At 39.5% G+C, this 21,693-nt stretch overlaps 1 protein-coding gene across 1 annotated transcript in view; it reads right to left on the reverse strand.

Moving 5' to 3' along the window:
* Positions 1–1,226: 1,226 nt before the first annotated feature.
* The window catches only part of KCNB2 (potassium voltage-gated channel subfamily B member 2), a 296,218-nt gene continuing 275,751 nt past the window's right edge, over positions 1,227–21,693 (reverse strand). Inside the window, exon 3 of the mRNA XM_073330851.1 lies at positions 1,227–4,043. Within this exon, the coding sequence (XP_073186952.1) occupies positions 1,872–4,043 (2,172 nt within the window). The 3' untranslated portion in view covers positions 1,227–1,871. The remainder of the gene's footprint in view (positions 4,044–21,693) is intronic.

The raw sequence follows: 21,693 nt of genomic DNA on the forward strand, positions 1-21,693 counted from the left end.
GAGAGCTATGCTGATTTACACCAGCTCTCTACCTCAAGCACTTTTATGGCTCCCATTACCACAGCATGTCAGAGCCTCACAAGCTTTAATATATTTTTTATTACAATACCCCTGTGAGAATTGTTCTTCCCATTTTACAGATGGGGAACTGAGATACAGAGGGGCTAAGTGACTTGCCTAAAGTCACACAGGAAGTTTGTAGTAGAACAAGGTATTGAACCTGGGTCTCTCAAGTACAAGGCTACCTTCCTAACCACTGGAAAATCCTTCATCTCAGGTAAGGAGCTGGCCCACACCATAGCAAGACCACTGTCAGTAAGAAGGGAATCAGGCTCTATATTTCTGAAGTAATCAGAGGAAAATATCAAAATAAAATTATTTGTTTTTCACAAGGAAAAATATTGGCTAGTTTACATTATTGTGAATCTGCTTATTCATCAGACATATGGGGATTTATGAACTGAAAAAATCTACTAGATGAAGCATGTATTTACAAAGATTTATTGGCTCTTTAGTACGTGTAATATTGGTACTTGATAAGAAAAAATGAATAGCTTCATTCATGCAGGAGCTTCATGGGTGCATTATAAGCTAGGTTTGGGTTCAGCATCTTTTTTTTCCAAGGCTGAGACAGAGCTCAAGTACACCCTAAAAATAAAGATGCTTTGGCATTGGGGGGAATGGAGTGGCTGATATTTTTCCTTTAATTAAATGCTTTTTTTCTGTTGATCCATGGAGTGGCAATGGCAACAGCCTTCAAGATAACTGCTCCTCTGACCTCCAGCTGGAACATGGGCACCATAGTTAAAGAGAAAAGAGAATTGTAAGTTAAAGGGGGAAAATGCTAAAAAAGGGCCCTCAGGAGATCATCAAATAAAACAAAAGAAATACAAAAATTCTTCAGCAAAAATAAGAATTGAAAAGAATTGTTTTGAGAGTGAGAAATCCTTGGATATAAACTGTTTCATTCTTGATGGCCATTTAGCCCTATTTATTGCAACGGCAATAATTGTATGGTTTGTATTCTTATTTGATGATGGGGCATTGTTATAAATTAGGAAATTCTGGCAGTGCTTATATAAAATATCAAATGCTTCAATTCTGGTCATTAAATCTTTACTTTTTCTCAAGAATCCTTCATTTAAATTACAAATGCAACAACAAAGTTTGTGCAAATAAAAAATGATTTACAGCACAGATCAACTAAAAATACTGTAGTCCCTTAAATAAACAGATATACTCATGAGCTTTTTAACAGAAAGCAAGATATGTGAGATGCTTTAAGCAGAAGTTGCAATTTTGCAACATAAGTCTGTACAAATCCTCCAGGCAATGTGCTGTGAAGGAAGTACCTGTGTCCCAGGAAACTTGATGTCCACAGATCCTTGAAAACAGTAGCTCTCCCCCCGACCCCAAACTATTTACAAATATATTAATTTGCAAGCTCAAAGCACCTTGTTTCACATCATTATGAATGCATGCATTGACTTTTAATCCTTTCATGTGCAAATTCTAAAACTCCTTGTAACCAAGAGAAAAAAAAAGTTCAGAGTTTAAAATCTGTCTACAATCATAAAGTGAAAGGATCAAAATGTCAGACTTTGCAGAACACTGGCTCCTAATAGAGGTCTCTTTATTTTACTCACTGTTCTTGAGTCATTTTTTTCTCCCCTTTTGTTTGTTTGTTACAAAAAGCAGTCTTGGAACTCTTTACTTAAACAATACGTAAACTAAACAACTCTTCATGCCATGCAAAAATAACAATTTTATGCACTTTTTTTTGTTTTTGTTTTGAGGCTTCCATGTTTTAGTTCACAGGCATTGCTAACTGTGGTTTTAAGAAGAGTTTTTTTTATTGCTTTTGTGACTAGTCACATGCTGGTTTCACGTGTGGGACAATAACCAGGTTCTCCTGGATTTGAATGAATTTCTGGGGCAAATAAATGGTTTTCCATTTTGTAACTTTCTTGGTTACTGCCCTTCTTTACTTCACTCCCAGCATGGTAAATGTCTTGAGTACAGTTGTGGCCCATGCTTTTGGGTGAAGAAGAGCTGACTCTTGGCTCGTCTGTTAAATGGGTGCCATCACTGTGTTTGTCCCCAAAGCAATTTGTTTTGATATCCTGCTGCTTTTCGTGTTTTACACCAGTGATCTCCATGAAGTCTTCTTCTTCTTCAGTGTCTATTTCAGTAAAGCTTCTCTTCTCCTTCGAAGGGAAAGTGAAAAGCTTTTGTTTGGGAAACAGAGGGGATGATCTTTTAGGAGGTCCCTGGCAAAGCATCGAGGCATCAGCACCCAGCATGACGGGTCTTTCACCTTGGGGTGAATTCTCTTCTAAAAGAATGGTGCTAATATGCTGAGATGTAGACTGTGTAAAGTCCGCTCCTGCTGTTACTGGCAATGGCCTCACAGTGCTTGGTGGAGTTTGTGGAGCACTGCCTCTGTTTTCCTTGAAGTTAACTTTAAGGGATCTAGGTTTTAATGGATTGTTACCTTTTAGAGAACTTTTGGGGCTTTCCATGGCACTGTCAAAACGCAAGTGACCATACAGGACAGTTTGGGAGCCACAACCATCGTTGTTTGCAGCAGTGTCAATTGGCTTATAGTCAAAAGTGACATCTCTAGGGGCAAACGTTTTCTCTCTTGTGAGTGATACAAATGGAGAACTCTTTGTTCGTTGGTTGTCCTCTAGATTAACAGAGTCACTCGGGAATCTCATTTGCAGGTGAGAGCCAAGGTAAGGAGGAAGGGGTGACCTTTCTGTTTCTGTGAAGTCAGTTGCACAACTGGTGAAGCTATCAATACTAGATGTGCTTCTCATGTCTGTTATTACATCTGTATGTCCAGCTGGCAGCTGATCTCTCTGCCCAGTGACCTCTTCCATTTCTATTTCTTCCTCATACTCAGGTGGTTTTGCTGGCTGATCTTGGTAGCCAGCATTAAGATTAAGCTGAGACTGAGTTTTAGTAATTTCATTATATAACATCTCTAGTTTTTGAGCACTCAGGTGTTGTGGGCTGGACGCAGCAGCAGCAGCATTATTCAATTGCTCATGGGAGCCCTGCTGACTAACTTCCTGATATTTGTTCTCAAAAGACTTATTTGAACTTGTTTCAGACATTGTCCTTCTGGCCCACTTCCACCTGCTCGGAGATAGGTGGTTATCATCAGGTGTATCCTTTGAACTGGCTGGATTGCCAGGCTTTCCTGTGTCCACTGCTACGTCAATGAGTTCCATACTGCGTGCAAAAGCATCTTTCAGGTTCATGGAGACAATGCTTCCATTTCTTTTAGCTCGCTCAAGGGCCTCTCTTCTTTTAATGGCCTTTTCCTGCCGTTTTTGCTCCTTGTAAAACTCAGAGAAGTTATTCACAATGATTGGTATGGGCAGGGCGATTACCAGCACTCCAGCAATGCAACACAGTCCTCCAACTATTTTTCCGAGTAGAGTCTTAGGATAAATGTCACCATATCCTACAGTGGTCATAGTGATGGTAGCCCACCAAAAGGATGCAGGGATACTGGTAAACTTCGTAGCATCTTCATCCTTTTCAGCAAAAAACACAAGGCTGGAAAAGATCATTATTCCCATTGCTAAAAATAATATCAACAAACCCAATTCATTGTAACTCCGCCTGAGAGTGAAACCTAAAGACTGAAGGCCTGTTGAATGCCTGGCAAGTTTAAGGATCCTTAGTATCCTCATAATACGAAATATCTGAACCACACGCCTGACGTTTTGGAACTGCAGCACACTTTTGTTGGACTCTGTGAGGAAAATGGTGACATAATATGGCAAAATGGCCAGTAAATCAATCACATTTAATGGACCTTTGAAGAACTTCCACTTATTTGGTGAGGACAGGAAACGCAGAAGGTACTCCATAGTAAACCAAGCAATACACACAGCTTCAACATGTGCTAACTGGGGGTTGTCATTTGGTTGTCCAAATTCATCTGTTTCTTGAAGCTCAGGTAGTGTGTTGAGAGACAAAGCAATGGTTGACAGAACGATGAACAGAATGGATACAATGGCCAAAATCTGTAAAACAAAATAAACAAGACTCTGGTTAGCAAACCATCCTGGATGCTAAAAGTAAAGGTATTTGTTAGTGGTTGTTTGTATTCTTTTAAAAATGTGTTAAGTGCTCCAAATAAAGTCAAAATTATCTAAAATTTTTCTTTTCTTTTTTTCCCCTTTCTTTTATTTGATTTTCACAAAGAAAAACTCTAGATTTACCCACACCAAGTCAAATACTGCTTCTCTTACTGACTCCAGAGGGTCTACTTATGAGTAAGGTAAGCATGATTTGGCCTACAATTTTAAAATAAAAGGGTTGGTGATATTCATTAATTCAAATGAACTCTACAGGCAAAGAATACAAAATGCCACAGTTTCTGTAATTACATTAAACATTCATCTTTTAGCATTCAGCATTAAATGTAATTATTTTAAACCTTACTCATTGGTGAGAAACTGAATGGCTGATTGTGATGGGGTGTATGACCCCACACTGGGCTTGAAGGTGTTAAAGGGCTGTACTGGGCCCAGATAGCCCCACCTCTCCAGACCTGCAGCGCATGCTCCAACTGAAGAAAGAGTTGAAAAGGGAGCAACCCAGCTCAGAAGGAGGGAGACTGGGGAGGAGGACAGACTTTCCATGGAGGTTCTTGACAAGGATGCCAGAGAAGCCTTCCAGAGGGAGAAAGACTATGTGTTGAGCCTGGTTGTGGCTGATGGTTTTGGTTGCCTTTTCTTTTTGCCTCATATCAGACTGGAGGAGAAAGGCAGACGGGAGGAAGTGACCCACGGAGGGTAACTCAGAAGACACCTTCAGGGGTCAGACACAGTTGACCCTCCTAGGGTCATGGGTCAGAGCCTGGTTGAATGGGTGGGTCCAAGCTCCGCTGCCAATGACCCCTGTTACAGGAGGGACATAGACCTCCTGCCACCTCAGTGCACCTCTGATTAAGAGAAGGACTGGACTGCAAATCCTACTCACAGAGAGGATGGCACTAAGGATGGCAAACACTAGGCCTCCTCACCCCACAAAGCACTCTATTAAACTGATTAACATGTTCTGAAATTAATCATTCAGTTTAGTTAATTTAATAAGTCATAGTGCACACATCTCTCATTTCATCACATATACAATCAAACATCAAGTTTTAAACTAGAAAAGTCTAAACAAGGAAAGAAAAAGAAATGCCTTAAGAGCCTGATCCTGCACCACTGTGAGGCCTATGACAGTTTGGGTGCACTTAAAGAATGAAGGAAATGGCCCTTTGATTAGGCAAAAGCTTGGTTGAGAAGTAAAACCTTATACAGTAGTCTGAAGGCAAACAAAATCAGGTTCTCACAGATCACTGTATAGAACAAGTTCCACGGATTGTCATCTTTTACAAAAAATGCCTTGACCTCAGTCTAAGGAGAAACATTTTGCCATTAATTTTAACGGGAAACAGGCATTTCAATGTCTTGTAGCATTCATTTTGTCAGGAATATCTGGTCATTTCCCTTCAGATAGCTAGCATTATGATAAAAGAACAGAATATATTACAGAATTTAATGGTTCTAGCATTTAGTTCAATTATTTGTAAGATAAAGGAATATGGGCAGCCTTGAAATTATTTATGAACGTTTAACAGTTATGAGAAACAAATCTATAGAAGTATTTTATTTGGAAAAGCATATTTTTTTTAAAAAAGCCGTAAGTAACTCAAGGTTTCCATTAGAAGTACTAATGTTAATTATTTTCTACTTTACTCTTTAATTGATGCTCAGTCAAAGAGCATTTGTTCTCATTTCTCAGAAATGGTTCATTTAAAACCATCTTTTGATGTTTGGTGTTCTTCCAAAGACTCAATAAGGCAGCCAGAAGTGCTCTAATATACAAAAAAATGTGGAGTGCAATATAGCAATATACAAATCTGTCCTACATATGACAGCTAACTCACTGACCCCAATAGAAATAAGAGGTAGGGGGCCATTGGCTTGGGCTAGCTCATACTTTGAGAGGTACATCACTCTTTTCAAGTTGGGCTCTAACTTATAGCAGACTCAGCTCTCTAAACACAAACAAAAAAGGTCACAGAGGTCTGAGAGTCATTCCCAGACATAATCCCCATTTTTTTTCAACTCAGAATAATGTAGAATAAACATACAAAGTAGAACCCATCACACATGCTTTGGAGTAACCCAGACAGGTATGCTTCTCTCCAAAGTCTTTCCTGTCAACCCTCTTCCTTCTGAGGAGAACCATTTATATTAGGGCAATAAGAGCCATCTACTTGTGCTCAATGAATCCTGAACCATCTCTTTTCATCTTCCTTCGACCCACAGTCCAAGCAGAGGGAGGAAAGAAGCTATGCTCTAATTAATCTGGGCTGTATGTGTCATTACACCTCTATTTAGGGCATTGCTAAGGGCCTTTTCTCAATAGAAAGTCATCCCACTACCGACTCAGGGAAAAAAAGTGAACATTAGCAAACTGCTACAGGATGGCAAGAGAACGTGGAAGGGATAACATTGCATAGCCAGGTACCAATAAGTGATCCTGGAACTGAAATCCTTCATGGCCTGAGGTCAGTTATCAAAGGAATGGATTCCCAAGCAAATCATATTGCAGTGCAAGCACTCCTCACTCAACTGTGAGACATGCTCCAGCTATGTTAGAATATCAGGTTTCACTGTGTAAAGGTTTGAAGCCTACATAAAGCCTGGGGTATTGCACATACCTCAGCATCCTAGAATAACATTGTTGTAGCTTGCACATCCTTGGGTTCTATAAAATATTTAATAACACTATAATTTTATTTAAAAAATGTGAAGGAAAAATAAATACATAATCAGACTTCATATTGCAATACAGAATGTAATGTAATACAGAATATAAAGAGTAATATATGAAATAGCCAGTAGTACAGGGCAGAGTTCTATTGAGGTAATACAATCATGAAAGCAGCATTTGTCTAATTTGTCATCAGACTTGGCTTTAGTTAGGGGATGCTGGCCAGGATACAGGGGTTATTTCATGCACTTTTCAAAACGTGCAGTAGGACTAGAGAGGGGAAGATCTCATCTGAGGAATGGGTGACTCTGAAGTACAGGGGTATAGGGGTAAAAATCAGGACAGGGAGTTGGGGTTAATAGGAGCCTATATAAGAAAAAGCCCCAAATATCGTGACTGTCCCTATAAAATAGGGACATCTGGTCACCCCACTTATAACACTGCACTGCAGTGTTAGCATTACATACAAGAAAAAACCCTTTTCTAGGACCTGGACACATGACCTTCTTGTCCAGAGAAGAGAGTGCAACTTAGTGAATCAAGGTGATGCTCCCTGTTATCTCTGAGTCATTTATTTTTGGTGCCCGTTGCTGGTAACATGCAAATCCTGTGTTCACCAGGTGTTTCAGTAAGAGTTGAAAATGCACATGGAAAGGCAGATTTGCAATATGGTAGAATTATAGTTGTCAGCTATATACCTGTTCATATTTTTGAAGGATGTTTAGTGCAAAGGAAATAATTTTGGTTTTCTATAATCATAAAATCATAGAATTGTAGGACTGGAAGGGACCTTGTGAGGTCATCTACTCCAGCCCCCTGCACTCATGGCAGGACTAAGTACTATCTAGAATGTCCGTGACAGGTGTTTGTCTAACCTACTCTTAATAATCTACAATGACGGAGATTCCACAACTTCCCTAGGCAATTTATTTGAGTGCTTAGCCACCCTGCCAGTTAGGAATTTTTTCCTAACGTCCAACCTAAACCGCCCTAGCTACAATTTAAGCCCATTGCTTCTTGTCTTATCCTCAGGGGTTAACAAGAACAATTTACCTCTCTCCTCCTTGTAACAACCTTTTATGTACTTGAAAACAGTTATCATGTCCCCTCTCAGTCTCCTCTTCTCCAGACTAAACAAACCCAATTTTTTCAATCTTCCCTCATCAATCATGTTTTCTAGACCTTTAATCATTTTTGTTGCTCTTCTCTGGACTTTCTCCAATTTCCCTACATCTTTCCTGAAATGTGGTGCCCAGAACGGGCCACAATACTCCATTTGAGGCCTAATGAGCTTGGAGTAGAGCGAAGAATTACTTCTTGCTTACAAGAATCCTGATAATACATCCCAGAATGATGTTTGCTTTTTTTGCAACAGCGTTATACTGTTGACTCATATTTAGCTTGCAATACACTATGACCCCCAGATCCCTTTCCGCAGTACTCCTTCCTAGGCAGTCATTTCCCATTTTGTATCCCAATTGATTGTTCCTTCCTAAGTGGAGTACTTTGCATGCAAGAATTTAAAGTTTTTATTTCATTGGGACTTTGCAGTGTAATTAAAACTGTGCATCATTCCACATGGTATGTTTTAATTACAGGGTGTCCTCGGACTTATGACACCCGACTTACATTGGACGCCACTTATGACGCTTTTCAATTGACTGCCCATTTTGCCCTTACGATGCTTGTTTTGCTCTTATGATGCTAGATTTGTATAAAGTTCCTGTGAAATCACTTCCTGGTTGTGTTATACTGGTATGGAGCTGGAAGTGGTCACTTCTGATTGGCTTTGAGGCAGCAGGATAGCTTGTTGAGTTTTTATGTTTCTTTGAATGCTGTTTACAAAATACAGTGTCCAGTAAATACATTGATGTTGCAGCATTAGTCATCTATAATTCATTTAGTACAAATATCTGGGTTATTGTGAAAATAGTCTACCAAGTCTTGGTGCAGGAATCAATCCCCCCTTCATACCATTGATTCCTTTGGGAAAAGCGGTTTGGGCTTACAACGTTTCAACTTATGATGCAATTCTAAGGAACGAATTGTGTCGTAAGTCCGAGGACTCCCTGTATTGCAATTAATTAGATTTTACAAGTCATTAGGCAAAGCCTGGCAGGGGAGCAATAGTAACAGCAGCAACTGTCTACACAAGAAAGGGTTTGCCAGTATAGCTATACCCTCCCAGTGGAGATACAGCTTATACCAGCAGCAGTTCTTTTGCCGATATACCTTATACCAACAGCCTGAATAAAATATGCTTTACCGGCAAAATGTATTTTTTGCTGGCATAACTGCACCTATACTAGAGCTTCTGCTATGTTGGGTAGGGGTGTGATTTTTTTATACCCTTATCCAACATACTATGAGGCAAAACTTTTAAGTGTAGACCAGGCCTGATGGAGACGAGTGAAAGTGAGAGGGGGAACAGCCGAGCCCTTTGAGAAACAATGCCCTAGAGGTTCAGAGCCAAGCTGCAGCTAAGCTTACGTGTCTCCTCCTCCAGGCTCCTTGCCTCATACTATTTAGTGTTGGAGTGGCTGCACAGAATTTAGGATTACTGAGGGAAATATCTGAGATACGGCCGGGCCACTTGGCCAGAATTTTGTGATTAATTAGGAGATCAAGTAACCAACCTACATAATAAGGTGTCATGTTTAGCATTAAATGAGTAGGTGCCATAAAAAACAGAGGAACCTATGAATAGAGACATACATTTACCGTACATTTTATCCTTTTAAAAGGCTTATTCATTTAACATACCCACACGCATTACAGGCACATATGCAAGTTTTCACACACAAACCTCATTATTCTTGAAATTTGCTTTGGTTCTTTCTTACGCCACATTTCACTCTTGGAAAACCTACTCTCTCGCTGAGTAGTTTAGAACAGCAGCACAAAAGACATTTGAAACAGCATGGCAGTTGAACTATAATTCAAGACAAGAAATAGTTTACTTAATTTTTTCTTTCTGTGTTAAAAATGAATATCATCCATCGATAAAGTGTTAATGGCAACTGATACTATTTAGCTACGGCTACAAAAATAAAATCTCATTCTGTGTTTTAAATATTTTCTGCTAGCCTAATGTTTCTGAAGTAATGTGTGCACAGAAATTTTTTCTCTGTAGACCAATACTTAAACCCTGATCGTGCTTCTATTGAAGTAAATAGTAAAACTCCCACTGATGTCAAAAGTGCAGTATCAGACCCTTAGTGGGATTCTGTAGATACTGAAGCTTCAATATTCTTATGGCAAGAATTAGCAGCAATCTGTAGGAAATTTGATAGATCTCCAATATTAAACTGCCATTAAAAACTGGCTTTGTTCCTAAGCATCTAATTTACTCGAACTCATTGACCATTATTACAGTGACATAGAAAAACGTTGTTTTTTTATTATACAAAATCTGAAGATCATTACATAGGGGGTACAAAAAGAAAGGAGGAACATAAAGGCATAATGTAATAGGCATTCTTGCATTCCTCTCACTCTGCAACAACCCTTTTTATAAAATTACTTCTGAGGTCACTCTCATTAAAACCAAATTATTGCATGAAGTGGTGGAAAGGACACACTAGATCCAAACTGAAATGCAGCCTCTGTGTCAAGAGAAAATCCAGAGCTGAACTGAATCAGTCAGTATAGGAAATCAGCTTAAATTAGTTTAAATTTGCAATTAGATAAAACGAGATTAGCTGTATTATCCCCTTTGATTTGAGTTCCAGTTACACATTTTTTGTCTGCATCACACATACAACCATCACATTTGGCATCTTTTTGGGCACAGAGAGAAAGGACCGAATGGGCACAGAAACCAAATCTACCCTTTTATCCTCTGGGAGGGAGTTGATGCACCCCTGGGGGAGGGTTTGGCAAATCTGTACTTCACTGCCCTCCCTGTACTCCTCTGTGGACAGAACTTCAGTTGCCAGCGCTGTCAGCCTGGCTTTCACAAGCATTAAAGCTATATACAATTATATTTGTACCAAGTATAATAATTTACAGCCTACAATGTTTGCTTGCAGCTAATGTGAATGCAGGTACAAGTGTGGACCTATGGGCTCCTAAATGTTTTCGTCAGGAAAAGAAGAAAAGCAAACACCAGTATCCCATTATGCTTTGGAAGCATTATTAAAAACTTCTATATTATGAGCAAATGTCTTGTGAAGGTGTATTAGGGTGCAGGGAGTCTCTCTCCCTAAGGCATCTGCCCAACGGTAGGGAAGATATATGCATCCTGGGCTTGATCCAAAGCCCACTGAAATCAATGGAAAACATTGATGTCAACAGGTTTTGGATCAAGCCATTAGGGCCCCACTGAATATTGGGTGGAATGCTCAGATATGCTCCATGGGAGCATGATCAGCTGGTTTATACGCATGGCCCAGCTCTTGGCACAGCATGTACAGATGCTGCTGTTGGCACCTGGTGCTGACAGAAAGGAGCATTCCCAATTGTTTTGTCTCTCAACCCTATGAATCATCCTGTGGGATGGTTCAAGGATGCTCCCCCACACCAGTGTACAACAAAACAGTCAGAGCAGAATTTGACCCCATATGAAATACAGAGATGACCCGAGTTGATTTCATCCGTGCCATGAGCTCTCACAATATGTATGCCATGCTGCTGCGGTGTTACTGTGCCTACAAACCATTATTTGTGATGGGACTTTGACAACACAGTTGTAGCAGCACATCCTTTCCTAAAGTTTCCCTTTTGAAAGTTCACCTCTCTAACATGATCGCTGACTTCAGACTCCTGGGGCAGTCTAAACACAGTGAAGGGGAGGAAAATAATTTAACAGAACAACATAAATTTGATCAAACCCACATTACAATTACAATTAGCACATCTGATGAGACTTTGACAGTGTGTGCAATTACTGAATAGCTTCTCTCTGCTACTCATGATCTCTTTCCTTGATGATATTATTTAAATTCCTGACCTTTCAAGTTCCACTTTTCCCAAAATCATTGTTGTTTTTTTTAAAGGACTCAGCTTGAAATTTCTCCATTGACCTTGAAGAGATATGCATTCAGAATACCATGAACTCCCAATGCAGAAGGCCTGCTCAAGGGCCGAACCACTTAATGCAGCACTTGTTTGGCACAAAAGTGGTACATAGGGTCTTTTTACTGACTTTCTGCGCTAGGTGAATGTCAGGGTAAAGGTTCAGTCTGGAAGTCCTTATTGAGTCCAAACTCAATGAGAGTTTTGATTGAGGATTTGAAGACTGAATCCATAGACACTCGTTCTTTATAACATCCTTAAAGAACATTGTGCATAGTTGCCAGATGTGTGGGAAAAGACCCCTTTCTCTTTTCTACCATTCTGTTTCACAACTTCTGACATATAGCCTCCTCTGCTTGGGACAGTTTCTCATTTCCTGTGTAATAAGAACCATGACCTCTATTCCTTCGGATCCCTGTTTAGCCTCCAGTTTGTTCACAAAGACTTTCTACACTGATCTCCCCACACATATAATGCTGCATCCTTCTTGTTCATCTTCTTGCCCAATACACCGTATTTGGCTGGAGTAGATTTTAAGGGCCAGTTTGCCCCAGGGTAGATTTAAGCATCAGGATTTAACAGGAATATGGGCTGGATAGCCCACTTGTGGCTGAATACAAAGGAGGTTTGGTCTGAGATGCTTGCAAGGCAGGTGTGACAGGGAGCATTATGGATTATGGAGTGGATTATGCCTGGAAGATGGTAAACCAGGAAGTTGCCAGAATCCTTCTGGCCACTGGGGATACTGTGGTCATACACAAGAAAATCAGGTACAGCGTTCCTGAACTTTACAGGGAAGATGTACACATTTATCAGTCACAGGGGCCAATATGTGGTGTAGACAAATTGGAGACTGAATTGGTCAGAGGCAGCTATCAGGCAATGAGGTGAATGGGGAGGGGTGGCCAAACTATTCACTGGCACCTCCAGTGGCTAATACAGGGGCTATGCGCCAGAGGTAAACATGAGTGAGAGACCTGGGAGATAATTGCTGGGAGATATCTTATTAGCCTGGACAAAGAAGGGAATATCTTATGTTTTCACAGAATTAAGCACTTTTCATGCATACCTTTGTTCCCCCCTCACAGGGGGAGGGTGAGAGGATTCAGAGGTGGGCTGAATCCTAGCAGTTAGGCGGAAGGGGGTCCAACCCTGAATATTGGTTATTGGGGAGCGGGTTAACCCCCACATTAAAATAAAGAGTGAATGCAGGTGCAGCCTTCTCCTTTACAATTCATCACTGTCTCTGTTTCATTCTCCTTCATGTCCTGATCAACACATATACTGTGTTAAATAGGAAAAATTCCCATTGAAGTCTTAGTATTGCAGTAAATACTTGAAGAATCTATTATAATTATGCCTCACCCTATTAGGATAAAAATAGCTATCAAATCAGCTATGGTAATTTTGTTGTTGAATAGTGAACGGCCATCTCAGATGGAGACATGAAATCAATAGAAAACTGACAGGCAGTATTTAATACAGAAGACATGTTAGTTCATTCTAATAACTGAGGACATGGTCCAAAATGCACTGAGGTCAATAGGAATCTTTCCATTGATATCAGCGGGGTTTGGATGAAGCGCTGAACTTGAATATCACATTATTGACAGATGTTGTATTGATACTAGTTTATAAATATAACACAAATTGTTTAATGAATACAATGATTCAGTGTAATACGGATTAAAAGAAAAATAAAATATATTTCTAGCTAAAGTTTATGGGTAATATAAGGGACAAATATAGTTAAAATATAATTTGTCATGTTGCTCCAAAATATATGTAAAAGCAAAAGAGATAAATTTTAGGAGTGGCATGAAAACCAGCAGTTTCCATTTACAAAGTGTTCGCCAGTTCAAGGGTCTTTTTGTTTGTCTTTCATTTGGATTCCATCACTTTCACTTTGGAGTTCAAAAAAAACCGTCAAGGACTCGGAGAAAAATCAGCCAATGTCACAGACTTATGCCTGATGTTGAATGAAAGAATAAAACTCTCCCTGAAACCTATGGGGGAAAAGTGCGGGTTCACTCAAATTTTTGCCCACATTCACTCAAAAGGTCCACAAATCTTGAAGCCTTTTGATGATCATAGGCTGAGTCATACTGGTGTTTGGATTTTGTGATGAAAGCTTTTCTCAGTTCTACTAATTTGCCAGACTGGACAAAGCTTAGCATTATCATTGCCAACAATGTGCTAGACTTTTTGGAACTTCCACATAAATGATGCTGTATGAATGACCATTCCACACTATTGGCACTATTCTGCATTCCTTGCACACCGCAAAAGTCTACTGGCCTTAAGGGTGTTTTAGGTGACCAAGGAGTGCTGACTATCCCATGGTGATAATAATGTATCTAGACAAACACATAGAATCAGACTATAACAGAAACATTAAATAGCAATGCTCTATGGAGCTGTCCATGAAGGTGGTGCTGAATAACTTACCATGGCAAATTACCAGATATAACACTGAAATTGCACAGTTCCATTCCCATGCCTTGTATAAACATAGGTTTTTTGCTATCATCTCTTTATATAAATGAAGATATGAAAATATACTAGCAGTTTATAAGGGTTATATTGGAGTGAGATTTATTTCTGAGACAGAATATCACTGAACTAGGCTGGAAAATGTCTCTAGAGGTGAAATGTTTCTATTTACTGATTGCTGTTAAACAGGTTGTTAGAAATGGCAGGGAAAACAAGGCAGAACCAAACAAGTAGCAGCAAGGAAAAATCAGATAAGAATGATCATTTAGCTGTAATTAATTGTAATATGGTTTGTTGACTAGATAGTATGGGAATCATCTTATTTGATGTACAGATTTATTTTGACATTCCTCATTTTGATACAGGAAACTTGTAGTTTTTTAGCTTTTACTTGAAGCAGAAAATTGGATGTATTTGACTTTATATTTATAAATGCTGCGAACACAGATATTCTGTTACTTGGTTCACCTTCAAGTGAATGTTATTCACATTTGTTGATATTTAAATGGAGTTTATTTAAAGCTGAAATCTCTTAGGCACTTGAATTTACATTTGACTTGAGATTCACATTTAAGTTCGCTGTTAAACCATTCTCATTTAATCAACTTTGCCTATCACTGGCCTTGATTTTCTTGAGGTAACATAATACATGGAATACAGCTGATCTTCCAAACTGATGACTGCCATTATCTATCAGACCAATTTTTTTGTTCAGCTACATCAGTGGTTCCCAAACTTGTGAAATCTGAGTCCCCCTTCAGGAAAGTGAAACCAGCCATCCCCCTGGTAACCTGATTATGTATGGTTAAAGGCCTGCCCATCTTAATTCATACATTTTCTGCACACACCTCATCAGATAGTCCTTTGCACGCTTTGAGAGGGGCATGCACCCCCACTTTGGGAAACACTGGTGTAGATAGTCAAATATGATATTTCCTCTTCTTTAATACATGAACTGTCAGACAGTTAATGATACTGACATTTAAAATATCTTTGGCATCTGAGATAACAACACACCTCAGAGCTGTTGTTACAGGCTCTCTACAAACAGTGGCAGATATTGCCGTATCCGTTACACTCACTTGAGATTTTGATTTTTTCCTCCATCGCCATAGCAGCTAGAGACTTAGTTTTTTAAGAAATTGAGGCTGATAATAGAGAGGTCTCTTTGCACCCTGTCCAGCTAACCCTTTGCCTTCTCAGTGGAGAGGTGGGAGCACGCCCAGACATAGGTACACTGCCTTATATGAAAACTCCAGTCACAATCTGAGGGACTTGCTTTCATCACAGCATCCATGGTCCCACAAGGCTATAAAATTTCTTCTAAATAAACACTTTTGTTTTTGGAACCAAAACAATCACAGCAAATTAAGTTTAAAGTTAACCCCTGATATTTATTATTTTTGTTTTACAGCTGTCTTGCTTGTGCTAAATACACCGAGCAAAATTCACTTCTGTATTATTCATGTGTTTTATGAGGCTTAATAATTCTATTAATGGCATGATAATCCTACCAAAAATGAGAACATACTGAAAACATATGAATGCTGATTGTATACGAACTGCAGCCACATTTTCTAAAAGAGGGAGATCATCTGACAATCCCAATTTCATCACTTCTCTATTGATAAATAAATTGTTTGTCATTACTTAACTCCCACAGACAGTTAAAAAATTAGAAAGAAAAGGAGTACTTGTGGCACCTTAGAGACCAACCAATTTATTTGAGCATGAGCTTTCGTGAGCTACAGCTCACTTCATCGGATGCATACTGTGGAAAGTGTAGAAGATCTTTTTATATACACACAAAGCATGAAAAAATGCCTCCTCCCACCCCACTCTCCTGCTGGTAATAGCTTATCTAAAGTGACCACTCTCCTTACAATGTGTATGATAATCAAGGTGGGCCATTTCCAGCACAAATCCAGGATTTAACAAGAACGTCTGAGGAGGGGGGAGGGTAGGAAAAAACAAGGGGAAATAGGTTACCTTGCATAATGACTTAGCCACTCCCAGTCTCTATTCAAGCCTAAGTTAATTGTATCAAATTTGCAAATGAATTCCAATTCAACAGTTTCTCGCTGTAGTCTGTATTTGAAGTTTTTTTGTTGTAATATAGCAACTTTCATGTCTGTAATCGCGTGACCAGAGAGATTGAAATGTTCTCCGACTGGTTTATGAATGTTATAATTCTTGACATCTGTCATAAATATAAAGGGAAGGGTAAACCCCTTTGAAATCCCTCCTGGCCAGGGGAAAGCTCCTCTCACCTGTAAAGGGTTAAGAAGCTAAAGGTAACCTCGCTGGCACCTGACCAAAATGACCAATGAGGAGACAAGATACTTTCAAAAGCTGGGAGGAGGGAGAGAAACAAAGGGTCTGTGTCTGTCTGTAGTCGTCTTGGCCGGGGATAGAACAGGAATGGAGTCTTAGAACTTTTAGTAAGTAATCTAGCTAGGTATGTGTTAGATTATGATTTCTTTAAATGGCTGAGAAAAGAATTGTGCTGAATAGAATAACTATTTCTGTCTGTGTATCTTTTTTGTAACTTAAGGTTTTGCCTAGAGGGGTTCTCTATGTTTTTGAATCTAATTACCCTGTAAGATATCTACCATCCTGATTTTACAGGGGGGATTTCTTTATTTCTATTTACTTCTATTTTTTATTAAAAGTCTTCTTGTAAAACACTGAATGCTTTTTCATTGTTCTCAGATCCAAGGGTTTGGGTCTGTGGTCACCTATGCAAATTGGTGAGGCTTTTTATCCAACATTTCCCAGGAAAGGGGGGGTGCAAGTGTTGGGAGGATTGTTCATTGTTCTTAAGATCCAAGGGTCTGGGTCTGTAGTCACCTAGGCAAATTGGTGAGGCTTTTTACCAAACCTTGTCCAGGAAGTGGGGTGCAAGGTTTTGGGAAGTATTTTGGGGGGAAGGACGCGTCCAAACAGCTCTTCCCCAGTAACCAGTATTAGTTTGGTGGTGGTAGCGGCCAGTCCAAGGATAACGGATGTAATATTTTGTACCTTGGGGAAGTTTTGACCTAAGCTGGTAAAGATAAGCTTAGGAGGTTTTTCATGCAGGTCCCCACATCTGTACCCTAGAGTTCAGAGTGGGGGAGGAACCTTGACAACATCTGATTTGTGTCCATTTATTCTTTTAAAAAAAGTAGTTTTTCCTATGTTTCATTGCACAACAGCCTTGATTAGGATCTAAATTTCATACTCTTTGTCTTAAATAACACATATTAACTTAAAGCCAGTTTTATACAGTATTAATGCTAAAGGACAAAACAAAGGTGCTGGTGCTTAACTAGACTCCATTTCTAAATTCCAGGAAAAAGATACCAAATTGGTTTTGGCAGCTGTACAGTAAGATTCATCCATGAGACTCCATTAACATACAGACATTTTATTCAAAGGCAAAAATAACAGTCAGTCAGGAATGGGAGGAGCTGCTATTGAATAATTAATAAAACCAAAATACTCTGCAAATGTAAATTAAAAGGCAGCATCCTTAGATATTATTTTTTAGCTTGTTGAGAGTAAATTGCAAGAAGATTTTAAAATGGAATATTTAGATAAACTAAATGTGATCATTATGAGAAGTTAGGTTGAAAAGCAAAGTGAGATTTCTACATAGAATCCTAGAATATCAGGGTGGGAAGGGACCTCAGGAGGTCATCTAGTCCAACCCCCTGCTCAAAGCAGGACCAATCCCCAATTTTTGCCCCAGATTCCTAAATGGCCCCCCCCTCAAGATTTGAACTCACAACCCTGGGTTTAACAGGACCAATGCTCAAACTACTGAGCTATCCCTCCCACAATCAATGATGCCATAAAAGAACACAATGTGCCTGATATAAACTGGAGTAACCCCATAGAAGTTGAGGTCCCTAATTCTCCCCATTTGGCTGCTTTATACCAGTGAAATGGCTAGATTGGTTATATGAGAATTTCCTTGGTGTAAGATGATTTCCTTTGCGTAAGCTGGAGTAGCAGCTCTACATCACTACTGGCCCAGCCTCAGGTATAGGGCACATGGCTGATAAATAGTGTGTTTTGTGAGGCCATCCCTGGTTGGCCAAAATGGCCCTTTGGCGCTACAGACCACTTGGTGTAAATAAAAGCAGCCTTGAGTCTACTCTAAATTGTGCCAGGCACCAGCCCTAAGATCAGGGAGCTTCAAAAAGTGGCATAAAGCCCTTTTATGTCCTGCGGCAAGCACAATCTGGTCAAATCAGTGAATTTGAGCCAATGTAAGCAGGCCGAATATTTATAGCAGTGAATTTCATGTTAATCTTTTCTGTATCTTACAACCTCAATAGTTTTTTTTATTCTAAATATTAAGGAAAGTATGGGGTCAGATCCTTTCTGGGGGTGGGCAGAGACACAAGCAAGCCAACCTGTAGTCAGGAGTAAGCGCCTGGGATAAAAACTGAATGCCTCTGTTGTGGACTTTTTGAAACTGTGTGGATATGCTGCTTTGTAGACCTTCCATGACAGCAGCTGCAGTGTACATTGGGGCATGGTCAAGTGTTCGTGTACACAGTCCATATGTTAATGAATGCATATTCCATAACCCAGGAATGGTGTCTATACATAGCCCTTTTCAACCCAGATTACCTCTAGTCTTAGTAGTAATAATCTGGGAAAGGGAAGGGCTGTGCACAGAAATGTGTTCCTACTATTGGTATGAAGACTGCACTGAATTGAAGCTGTAAATTCACAGCCAGGCTACAGGTGAACGGTTCTCTTGCAGAATGTATGGAAAGTGATATTGGGTGATCACCCCACAGTCCCTGCTCTTGCTAAAAGTGTGCCCAGGGTCATTGTGTAGTTCTTTTTCAGATGGATCATCCAGAGTCACATACTAGCAAGCTAATGTTTTGCAAGCACATAGTGAATGTTTCTCTGCTAAAGAAGTTCATATCTTGTCCCAAATTTCCCCAATGTTTGGGGTAGTTCAGACCCAGGGCTTGGGCTCAAGCCCATCTCTAGTCTATACATAACTCCAGAATGTTATTTAACCCCTCCCATTGCATAATTGTGGATGAAGTTATTTGTTACATACGATAATTAGCTACCTTTACCATGACATGATGCAGTCTGTGAAGCAGTCACTGACTTAGTTTAATTATTAAAACAAATATTTAAATGTCATCATATCATGTTTTGAAAGATCAGATTGTACCAACTAAAGATTTGATATACAAAACGTATTATCCACCCATCATTTATCAGTTTATCTTACTATGAACTCAAACTAATGGCTTGCGTTATTAAACAGGAAAGCAGGTTTTCAGTTAGGTGAACTCTCCTAATTTAGGCCCATATTTCAGACTAAGCATCTGCCCTGAGTAGCCAGGTCAGGTTCTGAACAGATGGGCAAAGAAAGAATTCTTCCTCCCAAATGGTGGAGAGGCCTAGAGCAGTGCTACACACTTCCTGCATTGTGGAGGGGGCTGATTTGTCTGGAATATCTACTTGCCTGTAAATATCTATTACGCTCCATATCATTACATCCTTCTCACGCTGCAGGGCTTGATTCTGCTCTTGTTGAAATCATTGGGAGTTTTGCTATTGATTTCTATTGGAGCAGTATTGGATCCCCAGATGGTGCTTGAATGTATTGGTAATGTTTATTTCAAGAGTGACTAACAGCAACATGAGATCTTTTCTGCCTAAAGAAACTAAGACTTTGGAAGTTAATAGTGGTATGGAGACATCAGTTAAAGGAGATCTCACAAGGCCTAAGCTAGAGCTTCACAGTCATTCAAGAAAATTTCCCTATTTTAACCAGTAGATGTCTCTGTTTTATCATTCAGATGTTGACAAGGACACCAAGATTTCTGCTAAAAGTGGCTAAGAGTCCTGTGGCACCTTATAGACTAATAACCCACGAAATAATCTGTTCTATGGTAATATATGTATGTATATATATATATTAAAATCTAGAAATGCCTTAATTCTATTAATCAATCCCGGCTGGATCTTCAGATTTGCTGACCATCTGGAGCTCCTGGAGGCTTCAGTGGGAGCTGTGGTTGCTCAGCACCTCTGAAAATCACCCATCTGGAAAAGTCCTATAGAAATTAATAGGGATGAAAGATAATTTAATATAGTTCTATTGAAATTAATAAAAAAATCTATAGTTTGTAATAGAGAATGATAAAACTCTTGAATAGGTTTTTTTGAACCACATCTATAGAATTCTGTAACATGGATATTCAATTTTTATTGAATTCCATGGAAGAATTTCAAGATCCTGTAGAAAAATTATTTTCTACTAGATTTTGCTCCACCTCCCTATGCATAAGAAAAGGCATTAATGTATATAGTAGCATTATTTCCATATCAGTACCTAGAGACATACATAATTATGCTTTTATTTTTAAAAAAATAATGATTCAGGACTCAAAATATTGAAACCTAATTCGAAAAAAAATCAAAACCGGACACAGTGATTTTTAATATATATATGTGGATGTTCCCCATCAGTTTCTCCAAAGAAATAAGACAAAATGTCAGTATTCTAAAATCTTTGTAAAATTGACCTTTTCTTGAATTATAGAAATGTTTTAAAATTGTATCAGGTTTTTACCATATTTCTAGGAATCATGCAGGAGAAGACCATTTTGTAGTCTTTGCCCTTGTTTGTTTTACAGGTAAGAGCCACAAGATTAGTATCTGGATCTGGAGTTTTGGTTCTGCTATGTGGGAGGGTCTTCACATTTGGGATGTTGGATTCAGCCCACTATAAAGAGAAGGCCCAAGTGCAAAATCTGGATCAGGATCTGGGTTCAAACTCTGAACTTTGTGGGGGCTTCAATCCAGATTCTGTGCTCACTGGATTGAAATCTCCTCAGACATTGGTAAAGTTTGAAATTGTCTCTCATAGTAGTTAAGGTATATTACAAAATTTTATGGGCCTAATGGAGCCAAGGGCAGTTTTGCCTAGCTTGCAGTGTAGCTCACATGAACAAAATCCTATTCAGTGATTTAGTGCTTGATTGTGCCTGTTAGGCACAGCCTTGTGTTAGGGGCAGGACTTCTTCAGAAGGAGCACTTCCCCAAGAGAGAACAACGCATGTGCACACTACTAAAGTCCCTCATAAGGTGCACACGGTAGCCTGCTCTGCTCCTGGCAAGTGGGGCTAATAGAGCCATGATTCTACTTACTTTTTGCCCTATACTGCCCCTTTTAGAATGCTGTGTGCCCTTGGGTGAATAAGGAGGCAGCACTCTCCAGGCCCAGAGGAGTGCAATTCTTCATGGCTCCTGTGCCAGTCATGCAAGGGTAGGGAAGTCTCCTTAGTCCCTTGTTCACACTGCACAACTATGTAAGGGTCAGGCACAATAAGGGATATAAGCAGGAAATCTAAAGCTCAATCCTGA

Source organism: Lepidochelys kempii, chromosome 2 (genome assembly GCF_965140265.1).
Source record: "Lepidochelys kempii isolate rLepKem1 chromosome 2, rLepKem1.hap2, whole genome shotgun sequence".
Taxonomy (NCBI): Eukaryota; Metazoa; Chordata; order Testudines; family Cheloniidae; genus Lepidochelys; species Lepidochelys kempii.